The 14,063-nt window shown below is 49.6% G+C and overlaps 1 protein-coding gene across 1 annotated transcript in view; it reads left to right on the top strand.

Moving 5' to 3' along the window:
* The first annotated feature begins 346 nt into the window (after positions 1-346).
* BAG2 (BAG cochaperone 2) overlaps positions 347-14,063 on the top strand; it is a 132,780-nt gene continuing 119,063 nt past the window's right edge. The window contains exon 1 of the mRNA XM_078647985.1: positions 347-607. Coding sequence (XP_078504111.1) covers positions 483-607 — 125 coding nt within the window. The 5' untranslated portion in view covers positions 347-482. The remainder of the gene's footprint in view (positions 608-14,063) is intronic.

Consider the following 14,063-nt stretch of genomic DNA (forward strand, 5'->3'; position numbering starts at 1 on the left):
CATCTCACCCAATCGCAAGATTTGAGAAAATTGTAGGCATAACCGTTTATTATCGGCTCCAGTTGTCTGCAGTCGCCTTGCAACTCTCTCTGGGTCGCACGGACAGTCACAGCGTGGGTGTGGGGGGGAGGAGGGGGCCAGTGACGGCAGAAGCCTGCAGCGCCCCACTGCACACATATCAGCGAGTGCCCGTGTCTGCCACCGCCCCAGCTGTATGTAATCTCTGCTCTCCAGCCGGTGCGGGCCGCAGCAGGAGAGCGTGGAAGGGGAGGGCCAGGCCTCTGCCCTTCTTAGGAAATGTTTCATCTGTCAGCATTCGTCTGTTCCAGGAGCAGCCGGGGGAGCGCAGGAGGAGGGGAGAAACCACCAGAAAGCGCAGGAAAGCCGTCTCGCTGCGGGTTGTTTCGTGGGTATAATCTCAGTTCTCTTCAGCTGCCAGGCGGCTGAGCTCTCCCATCGCACCGCACGAGGCATCAGGCAGAATGGCCCAGGCAAAGATCCACGCCAAGGCCACGGAGGGGCACAACGGGGGCAAGTTCGCCAGGTCGACGTCCATGGCTGTGCGCTCTAGTCACCTGCTGGAGGCCTTAGACGAGCTCGAGATCAGGTAAGGGCTCTCTCTGTTCACCTCCAGTCATTGCATCTGCGGGCAGAGGCAACGCGTGGGGCTGAAAGGGACCGCCGGGCTCTGCAGCCCAGCGGGGTGAGGCTTGCTTCCACGTTGCAAATTAGTGTGAAAATAACATTTACTGATTGCCGTTGACTTGGGAATGTATCTTCTTTCGCCACATTTCTTTCACTCTTAGCCGCACAATTTGAGAGCACTCGGAGCCCACCCATTTAATTAAGTATTAAGTAACACCGAGAACAAAATAGCCCATAGCAAATATTAACCATTGTATCCGTTAAACTGGCAGGTGGCAGCATCAATACCGAAAATACATTCTTTTCCAAGATATTAGGGACCGACAGACAAGCTGTTAATTGACCGAATACGTATTAGAAATGTGCGTGGTGTGATTAACTGGGATTATTACCGATGCATGCAGTGCCGGTTCAACAGCTGCGCCGCACCACTGTCTCGGGACGCTGAAGTGCAGTTCTGATTTCGACCCAGCCCATTTGGTCCACGCACTGTTGGGGCGAACGGCGTCAGTCCCCGGTGCCTGTGAGCGACGTGGGTGGTGTCCAGGGAGGGGGCTCGGTTTGTACTCACTGTTTTCTGGAGAATTCCAGTGTGATTGAAAAGCACAACTGAGGAGGCCGGCCAGCTCAGCGCACGAGCTGACCAAATATAATTAGATTTAGTGAAGCAGGTGTTGAAAGTCTAGGCTTGGTGAAGAAAATTAGGAACCTCCTGTTTCCGAAACGCAGTCTAATATTGGCGACGGCAGTACCTCGTTTTGTTGTTGCTGGAGTAGGTGTTACGTTTGCGTGATTCTTTTCATTTCATTCATTTCATAAATCTTTATTTCGGTAAGTTATCACCATAAAAGATATTGAAGCAACATTTCATTAAGAATTATTAAAACATTAAAACGTTATAACATTGCACATCCAGCGAAGTCCATAAAAGTATTTCATAGTACAAGGTATCACAGTTTTTCTACGGTAAAATTCAGAGACTGGCCTTAAGGCATTGTCTTCTCAGAGACCACATTGAACCTAGGTATTTAGCCACGGCAAAAACAATGTGGTCCGTCAGGTCAGTTTTGAGCACTCTGAATGCGGCCAGACACTCCACAAACCCCAAATTCCTGCATACAGGAACAATCCATTTCTTACGAGTTGCGCTATAAGCCGGGCAGAAGAAAATTATGTGCAGCTCAGATTCCTTGGACACTCTGCAAGCCGGGCATGAGCTAACGGCGGGTTCGCTCCACTTGCTAGTGAGGGCTCGAAGTGGAAGAGTCCCGTGCCTCCATTGCAAGTAGAGTTTCCTGAGTAAGGCAGGGTATAATTTGTCCAGGACTGGTTCAAAACTGTAGATGTCCTTGATACGTAAAAATGACTCCGTGAGTGTCCCAAGGTTTGATTGACGACAGAGTACCGCTATTTTACTGTCGTGGTAAACCTTTGCCAGCCTCTTTTTGGGAATTAATGGACAGGTGGATAAGGGGTCAGACCAGAGGGTCAATAGGCCTAGACCCTCCAACTCAGTTCTAATGTATTTAAGCCATTTGATTTTCCCTGCATTAGGCATAGCAATCACCTCCTGGAGCCCCTGCCTATAGCTAATCAGTTCTGGAACCGCCCACAACCTACGCCAATAAACCAAGGGGCGCAGTGCCAGATCTTCATCGAGAGGTCTAATCCCCAAATCTAACCTTAATGGGACAAGAGGCGTGCTGGGGGGAAATGCTACCACCCGCCTGATGAACTTGTTCTCCTCTTTCACTAGGTCTAGAGAGACTGCATGGCCCCAAAGCTCACTGCCGTACATGGCAGCCCCTCTTGCCTGTGCCCTGTAGATCTGGAGAGGTGGGCCAACGGGTTGGATGGATGACCTATTTTTCCCCACGAGCTTCATAATCCCACCGAGTACTGTACCAGTTTGAGTCGTGCTTTCTCTTGGTGTGGGCACCAAGACATTTTCTCATTTAGCGTGACTCCAAGGTACTCGAAAGTTCGGACCCTTTTGAGTCTACTTGGCCCAATGTGGGGGCTAGAGCGGAATTTTGGTGGGGGATTGAAGGCCATAAATTTGGTCTTTAGAGTGTTGATTTCTAGACCGTGTTCCCCGCAAAAGTCCACAAAACCATTAAGAACACGCTGGCTCCCCATCGGAGACTTTGAAAGCAGCAGGGTGTCGTCAGCTAACATAATCGCCGGCACCCTGCTGCCTGCCAGCTTAGGAGCGTCAGAGTTGTCAACCCCATTCAGGTGGGAGATTACCCCATTGACGTAGAGGCAGAACAGGGTCGGTGCAAGCACACAGCCCTGCCTTACCCCCCTGTCAACGGGGAACCTGTTCGATAGGGCCCCCTCCTTACCACACCTTACCTGTGCAAAGTTGGCAGTGTGGAGACGGATAATCATCTCAAGCAAGCCCTTAGGGACCCCCAATTTGGCCAACACCTCCCAGAGTTTTCTGCGGGGAACCAGGTCGAAGTCCGCCCTTAGGTCCACGAATACAGTGTAGAGGCTGCCACCCTCCAACTGCACCGTTTTCCAGAAAATAAGGGCCAGCCTAAAGACCTGGTCTATCGACGAGACCTTCCTTCTGAACCCTGCTTGATATGGGCTCAGAATGTCATGTTCCGTCATCCAATCCGACAGACGATCCAGAATTAGCCTAGTGAAAAGCTTCTGGGAAACGTCTATCAGGCTTATTGGCCTGTAGTTAGCTGGGAGCAGAGGCGAGCCCTTCTTAAATATGGGCACTATCTCTGCCCCCAGCCAAGTTGGGGGGATCGTCATGCCATTCAAGATCGCATTGAACAACACCCTAAGATACGGGGCCCAGATCTTAACTTCATGCCTGAAGAGGTCACCGGGGAGCTTGTCTAGGCCAGGCGCCTTTTCAGCAGCAAGGCCCAAAATCGCCATAGTGAGCTCCTCCAAAGTAAACCCATCCATAGGGGATGTACGTTCAGTGGGTTGGGCCTTTGCTACTTCGGATGGGTTCCCCAGTTGGTCCAAATCGGCAGCGCTGTACAGGGTTTTAAAGTGGTCCTCCCACACAGCAGATGCAATATTTGCGTCCACTGCCGCAATAGGTTCAGCAGAACCATGCTTGACGATCTGCCAGAACTTCCGGGCATCTCGTAGTGCGAGGGCAGCCGTCATTTCAGACCAGTTGTCATGGTCCCATTCCATTTTGGCATTGCGAAGGACAAGCTTGTAGGCCAACCGCTTTTCCCTGATCATACTGGGGGTTTCCCGAATTTTGAGGGACTCCAAAAGAACGGCCTTTGCTCTCCTGCAAGAAGCGTTGAACCATGAGGCTCTTCTCCCCTTGGCCTTTTTCGTCCTGGCCACAGGGTTCAATACTTCTGCTAGGTTAGAGCAGAGCTCAGAGTGAATGTCCCCAAGCACAGTGAACTCAACAGGGGTGGATAACTGGGGGATGAGATCCACAACTTTTTCGAGGGCAGGCACCACAGTCGCGTATAACCTCTGGATATCATTGGGATTCTCAAGGAGTTTCGGTCATCTGATTCTACGTCTGTTGCTAGCTGCGATTAACCCGGCAGGAAATGCTGGATTTTCTTCTTGGGTGCTGGTAGGCATTCCCTGGACCACGAACCTCAGCGATAGTACCTCATTTTGTTGTTGCTGGAGTAGGTGTTACGTTTGCGTGATTCTAATTTGATGGGCTCATTGGTTGGGCCTAGGTGGTTCCAGACAAATAGTTGGGGTAAGAAATTGTCTGCCCGAGGTTAGGTATTGTTAGGCTGCAAGGGTTGATTGGTAAGAAAGATAGATTAACATCTGTGAAATAAAGCGAGAGCCATTTGCAGAAATACAACAAGCAACATTAAAGTAGACAGGCATGCCAATGAGAGGAGGCGGTACCAAACGGCATGCAGAGGATGGAAGGCGTGGAGAGGGTCGATCGAAAGAAAGGAGAGGAGTTAATCAGACTTAAGTAAAGGTAAATGATTCAAGTAGGGTTTAAAGAGTATAGTGAGATCGCTGAGATCTCAATCATTCTGAGGAAGAAAGCTGGCGACATTAACAGTATTTTATGTATAGTGCTCCATGTCCGTGCTGACAGCTTACATTTTAAAGTCCACGTGCACAGATCATGTAAACATTAAAAGCCCCAGCCTACTGCATCGCAAGTGTATGGAAGCCGTTTGCAGCACAGACTGGTGTATCCTAACCTTGATACAGAGTCTGTATGCTGCACAAGCAAAAGTGGTGCAGAAAAAGGAAAGTTTCATTAATGATCTTCCGTCACTAGTCTGTATTACAGGGTGTTTCTTGTTTACTAAAATGATTTATTGGCACTTGCCGAGAGCAGTTCAGCTATGCACATTCAGATTTATAACTTGTTTTGTTGCCTCACCCCTACTAGGTTGTTACTCTGGCACAATCAATTAATCAATCAGGGGCTTATAAAGCACGCTACTTACCTGTGAGAGTCTAAAGGTGTCAGAGGGTGGGGGGCAGCTCTAGGTGAGCCGAAAATCCAGGACTTGAGCCTCTTCCTGAAGGTGTGCAGGGTGGGGGAGCATCTGATGTTGACTGGGCGTTCGTTCCAGGCTTTGGCTGCGACCAAGGAGAAGGCTCTTCCCCCGGCTTTGGTTCTGCGGATGCGTGGGGTCGTAGCTAGGGCGAGATCGGCGGAGCGGAGGTTTCTTTTAGGTGCGTGGAAAGAGATTCTTTCGTTGAGGTATTTGGGTTTAATGTCGTGGAGGGATTTGTAGGCGTAGGATGGCAGCTTGAAGGTTACTCCCTTCTCGACGGGAAGCCTGTGGAGGTCTCACAGGTGTTGGGTCATGTGTTCATGTTGTGGGGTGAAGAGGACTAGTCTGGCTGCGGTGTTTTGGATAGTCTGGAGTTTCTGTAGCAGGGATTTGTTGATTCCTGCATAGAGAGTGTTTCCGTAGTCCAATCTGCTGGCATTTGAGCTTTTTGTGGCATTTATATTTCCCTGATGTGTTTTTACCTGTGTATGCCTGCCCACAGGCATTTTAAATTGGGCCCCTCACCGCTTGTAGAGCGGAGTCCTTTCGTGTTTCTCCTCACATACCGGCGACGCTTGGCCGCCATATTGGGGGTGCTGGCTCTCAGCGCGCCACTTCAAGCAGCGCTCTAGTCTCCGTTTGGAGAACAGGTGAGGCTGTATTTAAAGTTCACCTTTGTCGCGCAGCGGTGACGCGCAGCGGTAGCGCCTGACTCGCGTCTGAGTCGAGCCAGAGTCTGCCCGTCTGCGCCCGTCAGCGCCCGTCAGCGCTAAGGAAGTGCGGCGGGCGGCGGTAAACTCCCTTCGTCGTGATGCCCTCCCCTATCATCAGATACGCTAGCGCCGATCTACTGGCCATACGGGATAAGCTTTCCATATGTCCTCTTCCGCTTGTCGCGCCGCTTAGAGGTCCTTATCGGTGCACTCATTGTTGTTGGTGCTTGCCCCCTCCATCTCGCATCGGTTCTATAGATTCATCAGACCGTAAGTCTAAGGTGTCTGGGGCGAATACTGTCAGTCTATTCAGCCTTAATGTCCGATCTCTGGTCAAGCATCAGGCGGAGATCTTTGATATCGTGACCAAAGACTCCCCGGATGTGTTTTTTATCACCGAGACCTGGCTTCAGGACGTGGATACTGCCATCTTAAACCTTGCTTTCCCGCCTGATTATACCGTGTTCACTCTCAACCGTGGTTCGAGAGGGGGTGGCATTGCGATGGCAGTGAAACGTCGTTTTGCCTGCGAATGGAAAGAACTAAAACTCCCGGACTGTGAGTGTGCCCGTTTTAGAATCTCCTTTTCCCATTGTTATAGCCTTTCAGGTCTCCTTATATACCGGCCTCCGGGCTGCGATGCCGCCTTTAGGGCCGCTCTCCCGGATGTCATAAGCATAGAAGCCATGGGCTGCGCGAATTTTAATGTGGTAGGCGATCTCAACCTACATTTTGATTGTATATCCCAGCCTGCTATTAAGAGCTGCCTTGCCGATTTGGAAGCTTTGCAGCTCTTACAAAGAGTAATGACCCCCACCCATTCAGGTGGGCACATATTGGATCCGTTCTTTACCACCTTAGAGGACATAACTATATGCCCACCGGTCCAGTTGTTATGGACGGACCACATGTTGGTGAAGGCATCGATCGTGGTGACAGACCCTATTTTTGTGGCACAGAACAAAATCTCTTTTTCTCGCCAGTGGAGTAAATTGAAATTAGAAGACTTTCACTCCCTACTAGAAAAGACACCCTTACCTATCTCTTTGGACGTTGACTGTGGGTATAACCTATTCTGCGATTGGATTGGAACGGCCTTGGATTCTTTAATACCTCTGGTCCGTTCCAAGTGTCGTACTAAGACCCATAGCCCTTGGTATGATGAGACCTTGGTGTCTCTTAAAAGAGAGTGTAGGCAAGCAGAAAGACAATGGAGGAAAGCCTATGATCCTGCACGAAAAACTCATTACCACACTCTATCTAAGGCCTATCATAGAGCGGTTTGTCGGACGCGTGCCGCTTACTATGCACAGGAATTTCAGAATAGTTCTAACCCCTCTAAATTAATCTTTAAGGTCCTAAAAGACCTGACGACCAAGAGGGCTCCTGCAGCAGAAATTTGCACGGACCATCATTGTGAGAGCCTGGCCTCCTTTTTTGTTCACAAGGTGCAAGCAATTTATCGCACCTTCCCTACCACCGCGCACCACTTGGACCCTGATGTCATCCCAAGGGGAACTGCCACGATACTGGATAATCTGGCTTCCCTCTCTGAGGAGGACTTTGATCTTTTGAGTCATAAAATTAAATCGGGGTCTCCTGCAGACCCGCTTTTGCCGACTCAGTTTAAAAATATGCAGGCAATCTGTCGTTTACCTTTGTTGGCCCTGATTAACAAGTCTTTGACCTCTGGAATGGTGCCCACCAAGTGGAAGCAAGCGGTAGTTACACCAATTTTAAAAAAGCCTACCCTAGATCCTAAGAAACCCGAGAATTATCGCCCCATCTCACTGCTGCCGTGGCCTGCTAAAGTTACCGAAGCCCACGTGAATAGGATCCTGGTCGACCATCTCGCCAAAGCTAACATCTTGGATCCCACGCAAAACGGATTTCGTACAGGCCACAGTACAGAGACCGCCTTACTATATATGGTAGAACATCTGCGCTCTGTACTGGACACCGGACGAACAGCGGCACTCCTGTTGCTCGATCTGAGTGCCGCCTTCGATACGGTGTCCCATGAGACCTTGTTGCGGCGGTTAGAGGATGCTGGGATCGGGGGCATGGCTCTAGGGTGGTTCCGCTCCTTCCTTTCCAACAGATCTTTCCAGGTTGCGATACCACCTGGTAAATCCACCTCGCACCCGCTCACTACGGGTGTTCCACAGGGATCATCACTGAGCCCCACTCTTTTTAATTTATATGTGAGTCCGCTGGCTGCGGTAGTCAAACGCTGGGGCCTGACAATGGTGTCCTATGCGGATGACACGCAGCTGGCGGTCACACTAAGTGAGGACTCAGCTGTGGACGCCTTTAATTTCCGTGAGGGGTTGCGTGCGGTGGCCAATTGGATGAACCAAAATTGCCTCCAATTGAACACAAAGAAGACCGAGGTGATGGTGGTTGGGAAGCAACCTGGATGGTGGAGCGACAATTGGTGGCCCCCCGAACTAGGAATGATTCCAGCACCCGTCATGGAGATAAAAAATCTCGGGGTATGGCTAGACACCACACTGAGTTTTACCTGCCAAACTAAGAGGGTAGCTGCCTCTTGTTTTGGTATAATCAGGGGCATCAGGCCGGTGCTCAAGTTTTTCGATGCCCCTACTAGACAGCTCGTGGTTCAGGCCTCTGTGCTGTCTAGGATAGATTATGCCAGTGCCCTCCTAGCAGGTACGAACAAGGCAGAACTCTTGCGGCTGCAACGAGTGCAGAATGCCGCCGCAAGAGCGGTACTAGGGTTGCCTAAACGTTGTTCAGCATCCAAAGCATTGCAATCACTCCATTGGTTGCCTGTGGCTCGTCGGATCGAGTTTAAGGTACTTTGCCTAGCTTTTAAAATTTTGAAAGGTACGGCTCCACCTATTCTGATGAACTTACTGACCCCTTACGTTCCCTCTCGATCCTTGAGGTCGATGGGGCAGAATTTGTCTGTTGTCCCTCGCTTTCTGCTGAGCAGGATGGGCGGCCGCTCATTCCGAGTAGTGGCGGCGAAATTGTGGAACGCACTTCCCAGTGAAATTCGAGCTATGGAGGACTTACTCCTATTTAGACGCGCCATTAAAACTTTTCTTTTGAACTAATTCTTCTGGATTCAGGTGCGCTCTGTGATGTTGTGTTGACCTTTCTTTGGCGCCAGGACGACCCTTTGCTGGGGTAGATGTGCGCGGTACAAAAACTAATAACATAACATAACATAACATAATGAGTGCGTGGGTGACGTTTTTCTGGCTTCGGGTGGGATCCACTTGAAGGTCTTGCGGAGGACGCTGAGGGAGTTGAAACAGGTGGAGGTAACAGCATTGACCTGGCGAGTCATGGTGAGGGAGGAGTCTAGAGTGATGCAGAGATTCCAGGCGTGGCTCATCAGGGTGGGTGGGTTTCCGAGGGCGTGGGGCCACCAGGAGCTGTTCCATGCGGTGGGGGAGGGTCCAAGGACGAGGACCTCTGCCTCTCTGAGTTCAATTTTAGGCAACTGTCGCTCATCCAGGCTGCAACGTCTTTCATACAGCAGAGTAAATGTAGATCAAAAATTACCTAGTATCAACATCCTAAGTGTATGTGTTACATGTTTGTGGCCAGTGTGGTACCCGTGACGTAATAATAGCCCCTGCAGCCCCCTCTGTGTGGGGGGGCCCGAGCTCTGGGGGGCCCCCACTGGCACTGTGCATGGGTGGCGGGCCCCTAGCATAAGAGCTCCTAACTGTGACCAGAGCATTGAGGGCCCCCTCCATGTACTTTGCAGAGGGCCCCCTCAAGTTTTGTTATGGTACTATGTGGTAGATGAATTGCATGGGTAAGTGAAGCAGAGTAATGGAGGCCTTGAGTAATGGAGCGCCTTGAGACCCTCACGGGTGAGTAGCCTCACTTAAAAAATACTGATTGATTTATTGGGGTGCATTTTGGAAGACCCTCTCCCTACCCATGTGCATAAGATGGGGTAAGGTTATTTTCCCAGACAGTGGAAGTGTACTGCTGACATTCCTGAAGCTAGAAGGAGGAGACCTAGACCCTGAAGTGGGGACTGAGGAGATAGGCCTCCTATAGATATTCAGTTACGCCAGTTCGTTGAGCAAGGCTGCTGATAAGTCTTCCTGTAGCACCGACACTTGGTATATGGCAGGGGTGAACACTGGGATCATCTATTGCTCCGAGCTAGAAGGGTATTTTATGTGAAGTCAGGCATTTGTCTATTTTCCTGATCGCTGGTGTGGCAGTATAAATCCAGGTGTTAAAAATTCACACCTCTTTTTGCCTCTGTTGTGGGTGCACTCGGCTAGAGACTACCCCGCCGTGAGTGGCATGATCCTACACAAAGGCTGTGTCTGCAGAACAGCATGGAGAGGCACTTGAAAAATGGCAGAGGGTCCCATGTGTATGAAGTAGGCACTCTGAGGTGTTTTCTTCTTAGTCAACAATACAGACTGCAGGTTTGGAGTGACTGGTTTGTCTGACTGATGCAGGAGGGGGCCTGACAGTGTCTGGCTCCTTAGTGCGTCATTTTGAAAGTAAGTTCTTGAGCACAGAGTGATATGCAGTACGTTCAACCTTGTACTGATCAGAAATCAAGCTAAAATAAAAGAACTAGCAGAAGCCTTTTTCATATCTCTAAGAGGACCCAGAAGCCCAACATTATAATCTTTTTGTCCTGGCAGTCTAATATCATAAGACGCCTAGTGTTGTATCTTCTATTAACAAACATGTGTGATGGAACTTGGACAATTACGAGCTGCATATTTACCCTGGTCTCTGGAGGTACACGATATAAGTCTCGGGATTAGAGACACAGAAGCTCTAGAGAGAAAAAAAAGACCCGGATATTTGTTCGCAGACCACACATATTTTCACATGCATCAGAGTGCCTAGTAAAATGTCTAACTTTACATTTCTGAACAACTGGTGGATTATGGCTGTCAAGGACAGAACAGGGACGCACATCACAGTGACATATGTTCCAATCTACTCTGTTTACCAGGCAAAACTGTGAAAAGGAATTTAGTTAAGCTGAGCAACAGTCAGTCATGGCAGTACCATGGGTAGTAAGCTCAGGTGTGCAGGAGGGTCTTGGAGTCCTGTAATTTCCACCAAGTACACCATACACAGAAATGGTTGGAACAACACACGAGGGATTAGGTTTAATCCAACTATAACAAAAAGTAATTTTTGCTATTTTGGCATCGTAATTATTGCACGTCCACATCAAACCTCAATAAAACGTATTTGAAGCCAGTAAAACTAACTTGTTTATTGGTGTGTGTGTGTAGGAAGCTGGCTCTCTGTACAGTGCACTACAAAGAAGTACACTGTGCATAGAGTCCAGTGGGTCCCAGATTGGTTTTCAGATGCACAAGTAGATAATACTAACACTCTCTTTTGTGGTAGTGTGGGTGAGCAGCTTGGCTTAATAGAGGGCAGTGCTAAGCATTTGTTGTAGTCACAGAGGCAAAACATGACACACACACTCAAGAATAAATCCAAGACCAATTTAAAAAATAACAAGTATCTTTATATATATATATTAGGAACCAAAATCAGTACGATTAGTCAAGAGCATTTCGAAGATGCAGTAGAAAACAGGTGCTGTAGAAAATTCTTAAACACCGTCAAGTATTTACTGTGTTGGTCAATGTAGACTACACACCAGTAACCTGCATCACAGTCAAACAGCTTAGTATAGCAGGCTATGGGGGAATTGGGTGATGGGCAGGACCGTTAATCAAAGACTATCGCGGTCGGGGGTAAAAGCACTAAGGCTTTTTCAAGTCTTGTGCTGGCCAGTGTCATAACACAAGTCCCTGCAGCCCCTGCGCTGCAGGGGGGCCCGAGCTGCAGGGGCCTCCCTCCGCACAGTACTTTGGACTATGAGCTCTGAATTAAATCTGGAGCGGAGACCCCACCATGTACTTTGCAGGGGGGCCCCCTCAAGTTTTGTTACCGATGTGGTGCTAGCGGGCACTTGCGGTTGGAATTGGTTTCTACTCTTTCAGAGCAGAGGTCTTTGGTGTACCAGGACCTGAGTGGAACAGACAGATCTCGAGTACCTTCCCCAGGGACCCTGGATGCAGGGACACGTGGAAATGTGGGGCACCCGGGGCGGGTGCACCAAAGATGCGCCTCGGTCGGTCCATCAACAAACGACGGTTGTGCCAAGACAGTTTCTGCCACACAATCAAAGCCACCAAACAGGAGAGTCAAAATCACAGGAGCAGGGGTCGTTTCCGATGTCGGTCGCAGGTGCTGTGGAGTGCCCTCTTTTTGGAATGAAGATTGAAGTGGTTGGAGGCCAGACTGGCTACCAATAAACCTTGGCTGCAGCAAATGAAGCTGAAAGGGACCTCACAGGCTGGAGGTCATTGGGAGTGAGGTAGGGGCTCGAATTGTCGGTGAGAGCTAGCTACCATTCTTGGAGTGCTCTTGCCACTTAGCTGTGGGTCACAACTTCGACAGACCCAGCGGCAAGCACTTTGTTACTTCAGACTTAGCTGCAACGTGCAGGGGACTGGTTCCACCAATCCAAGGGAGTTCCTGGTTCTTTGTTAAAGGAAGGCAGGCCTCCTGGGTTTCTGGATTACAGAATCAGCTTAGGCGCAGGAGTCTGAGGCAACTAGCAGGCTGGCAGGGTTGGCACCAGTTCAGTCACACGTCCTTTTCTCCTTGCAGGTCTTCGGTGTCTTCCTTCTTCCTAGGTCAGCATGATCTGAGGTTCAGGGCCGAGGGGTGCCACCTAAATACTAAATTTAGGAGTATTAAAGGGAGTACCAGGTAGTAGCCAATGGACTACTTACCTTTAGGTTGACTACACCCTTCTAATACAACCTCTGTTGGGAGGTGGGCATAATCATGACTCTGGTTGGCTAATTCTCTCTAACACAAGATGGAGGAATTTGAAAAGTGGGGTCCACATCACCACTACCCACCTTAGGGGTGGTGCTGGCTGAATGTGGGCACACCTCCTCATCTGTCTAATTTTTCCTGCTGTCCTCCTGCCAAAAGTGGAGCAGGACAGGTGGGTTGGCATCTTCCACTAACTGGAGACACCTGGGTTGCATTACAAAGGCGGCATTGCATTTAAAGCTTCCCTCCCTGGAATGCCATTTTTGCCTGGAGGAGGCATGAAGCTCCTCCGCTCAGAGCAGGCATTGTTCCCGGCCTGAGAGCAAAGGCTCTCACCCCATGAGGTCAGAAGCATGTCTGATGGTGGCAGACTGACTTCGACTAGTCAGAAACCACACCAGTAGTTGGTAGGTTTTTGGGGGACACCTCTAGGATGCCCTCTGTGTGCATTTATTAATAAATCCAAGTGTGGGTTTCTTAAAATGAGCTGTATGGTACAAAACATCGGTGGGTACAGTAAAACCATCATGGTTCTGGATAACTCATAATGATTGGTGTCTAGACCATGTACTCTCTATGGCTTCCCTTCGCACTTAAAATATCCAATAATTGATTTGGTTATTGCAGGGGCATCTCTGCTCAGGCAGATATGACCACACATATGATATAGTGCACCCTGCCTTCGTACTGGAAGGCCTGCTGTAGGGGTGATTTACCTATATCTCATGCTGTGTCAGTGGACATGGCACACAGGATTTGTGATATTTGTGAGGTTATTTGTAGAGCGCGACGTTCGCTCCGGAGGGAGCATCTTGGCGCTAAGATCCTGAGTGGCAAGTCCTGCGGTTGAAAAAGGGATTAGATGGCCGCTTTAGGGTAGTCATCGGGGAGGTTGAAAATCCAGGTTTTTAAGAGCTTTCTGAAGGGTTTTTCCAGCGTTTGTTGTCTGAGGGTTTTGGGCAGGTTGTTCCATGCTTTCGTGGCCAAAAAGCTTAAGGTTTTGCCACCCTTAGTCTTTAGGTTATATTTGGCCGGGAGGATAAGATTGTCAAGAGACGAGTGTAGGGGACGACTAGGGGTGTAGAGGGGAAAGCGGCTGGAGAGGTATTTCGGGCCGGTTTTGGTGAAGGCACGGAAGGCAGTGACCAGAATTTTAAAGAGGATTCTCTTATGGAGAGGCAGCCAGTGTAGTGAACGGAGGGCGGCGGAGATAGAGGATCTGCGCGGTAGCCTAAGTACTAGTCGTGCGGCGGAGTGAAGCACACTTTGAAGTTTTGATAGTGTGTTCTTTTTTGCCCCTGCAAGAAGGCCGTTGCAGTAATCTAGGCGGGAAATTATAAGCGCTACTGTAACGGTTTTCCTGGCATCGATAGGAAGGAAG

Source organism: Lissotriton helveticus, chromosome 6 (assembly GCF_964261635.1).
Source record: "Lissotriton helveticus chromosome 6, aLisHel1.1, whole genome shotgun sequence".
Classification (NCBI taxonomy): Eukaryota; Metazoa; Chordata; class Amphibia; order Caudata; family Salamandridae; genus Lissotriton; species Lissotriton helveticus.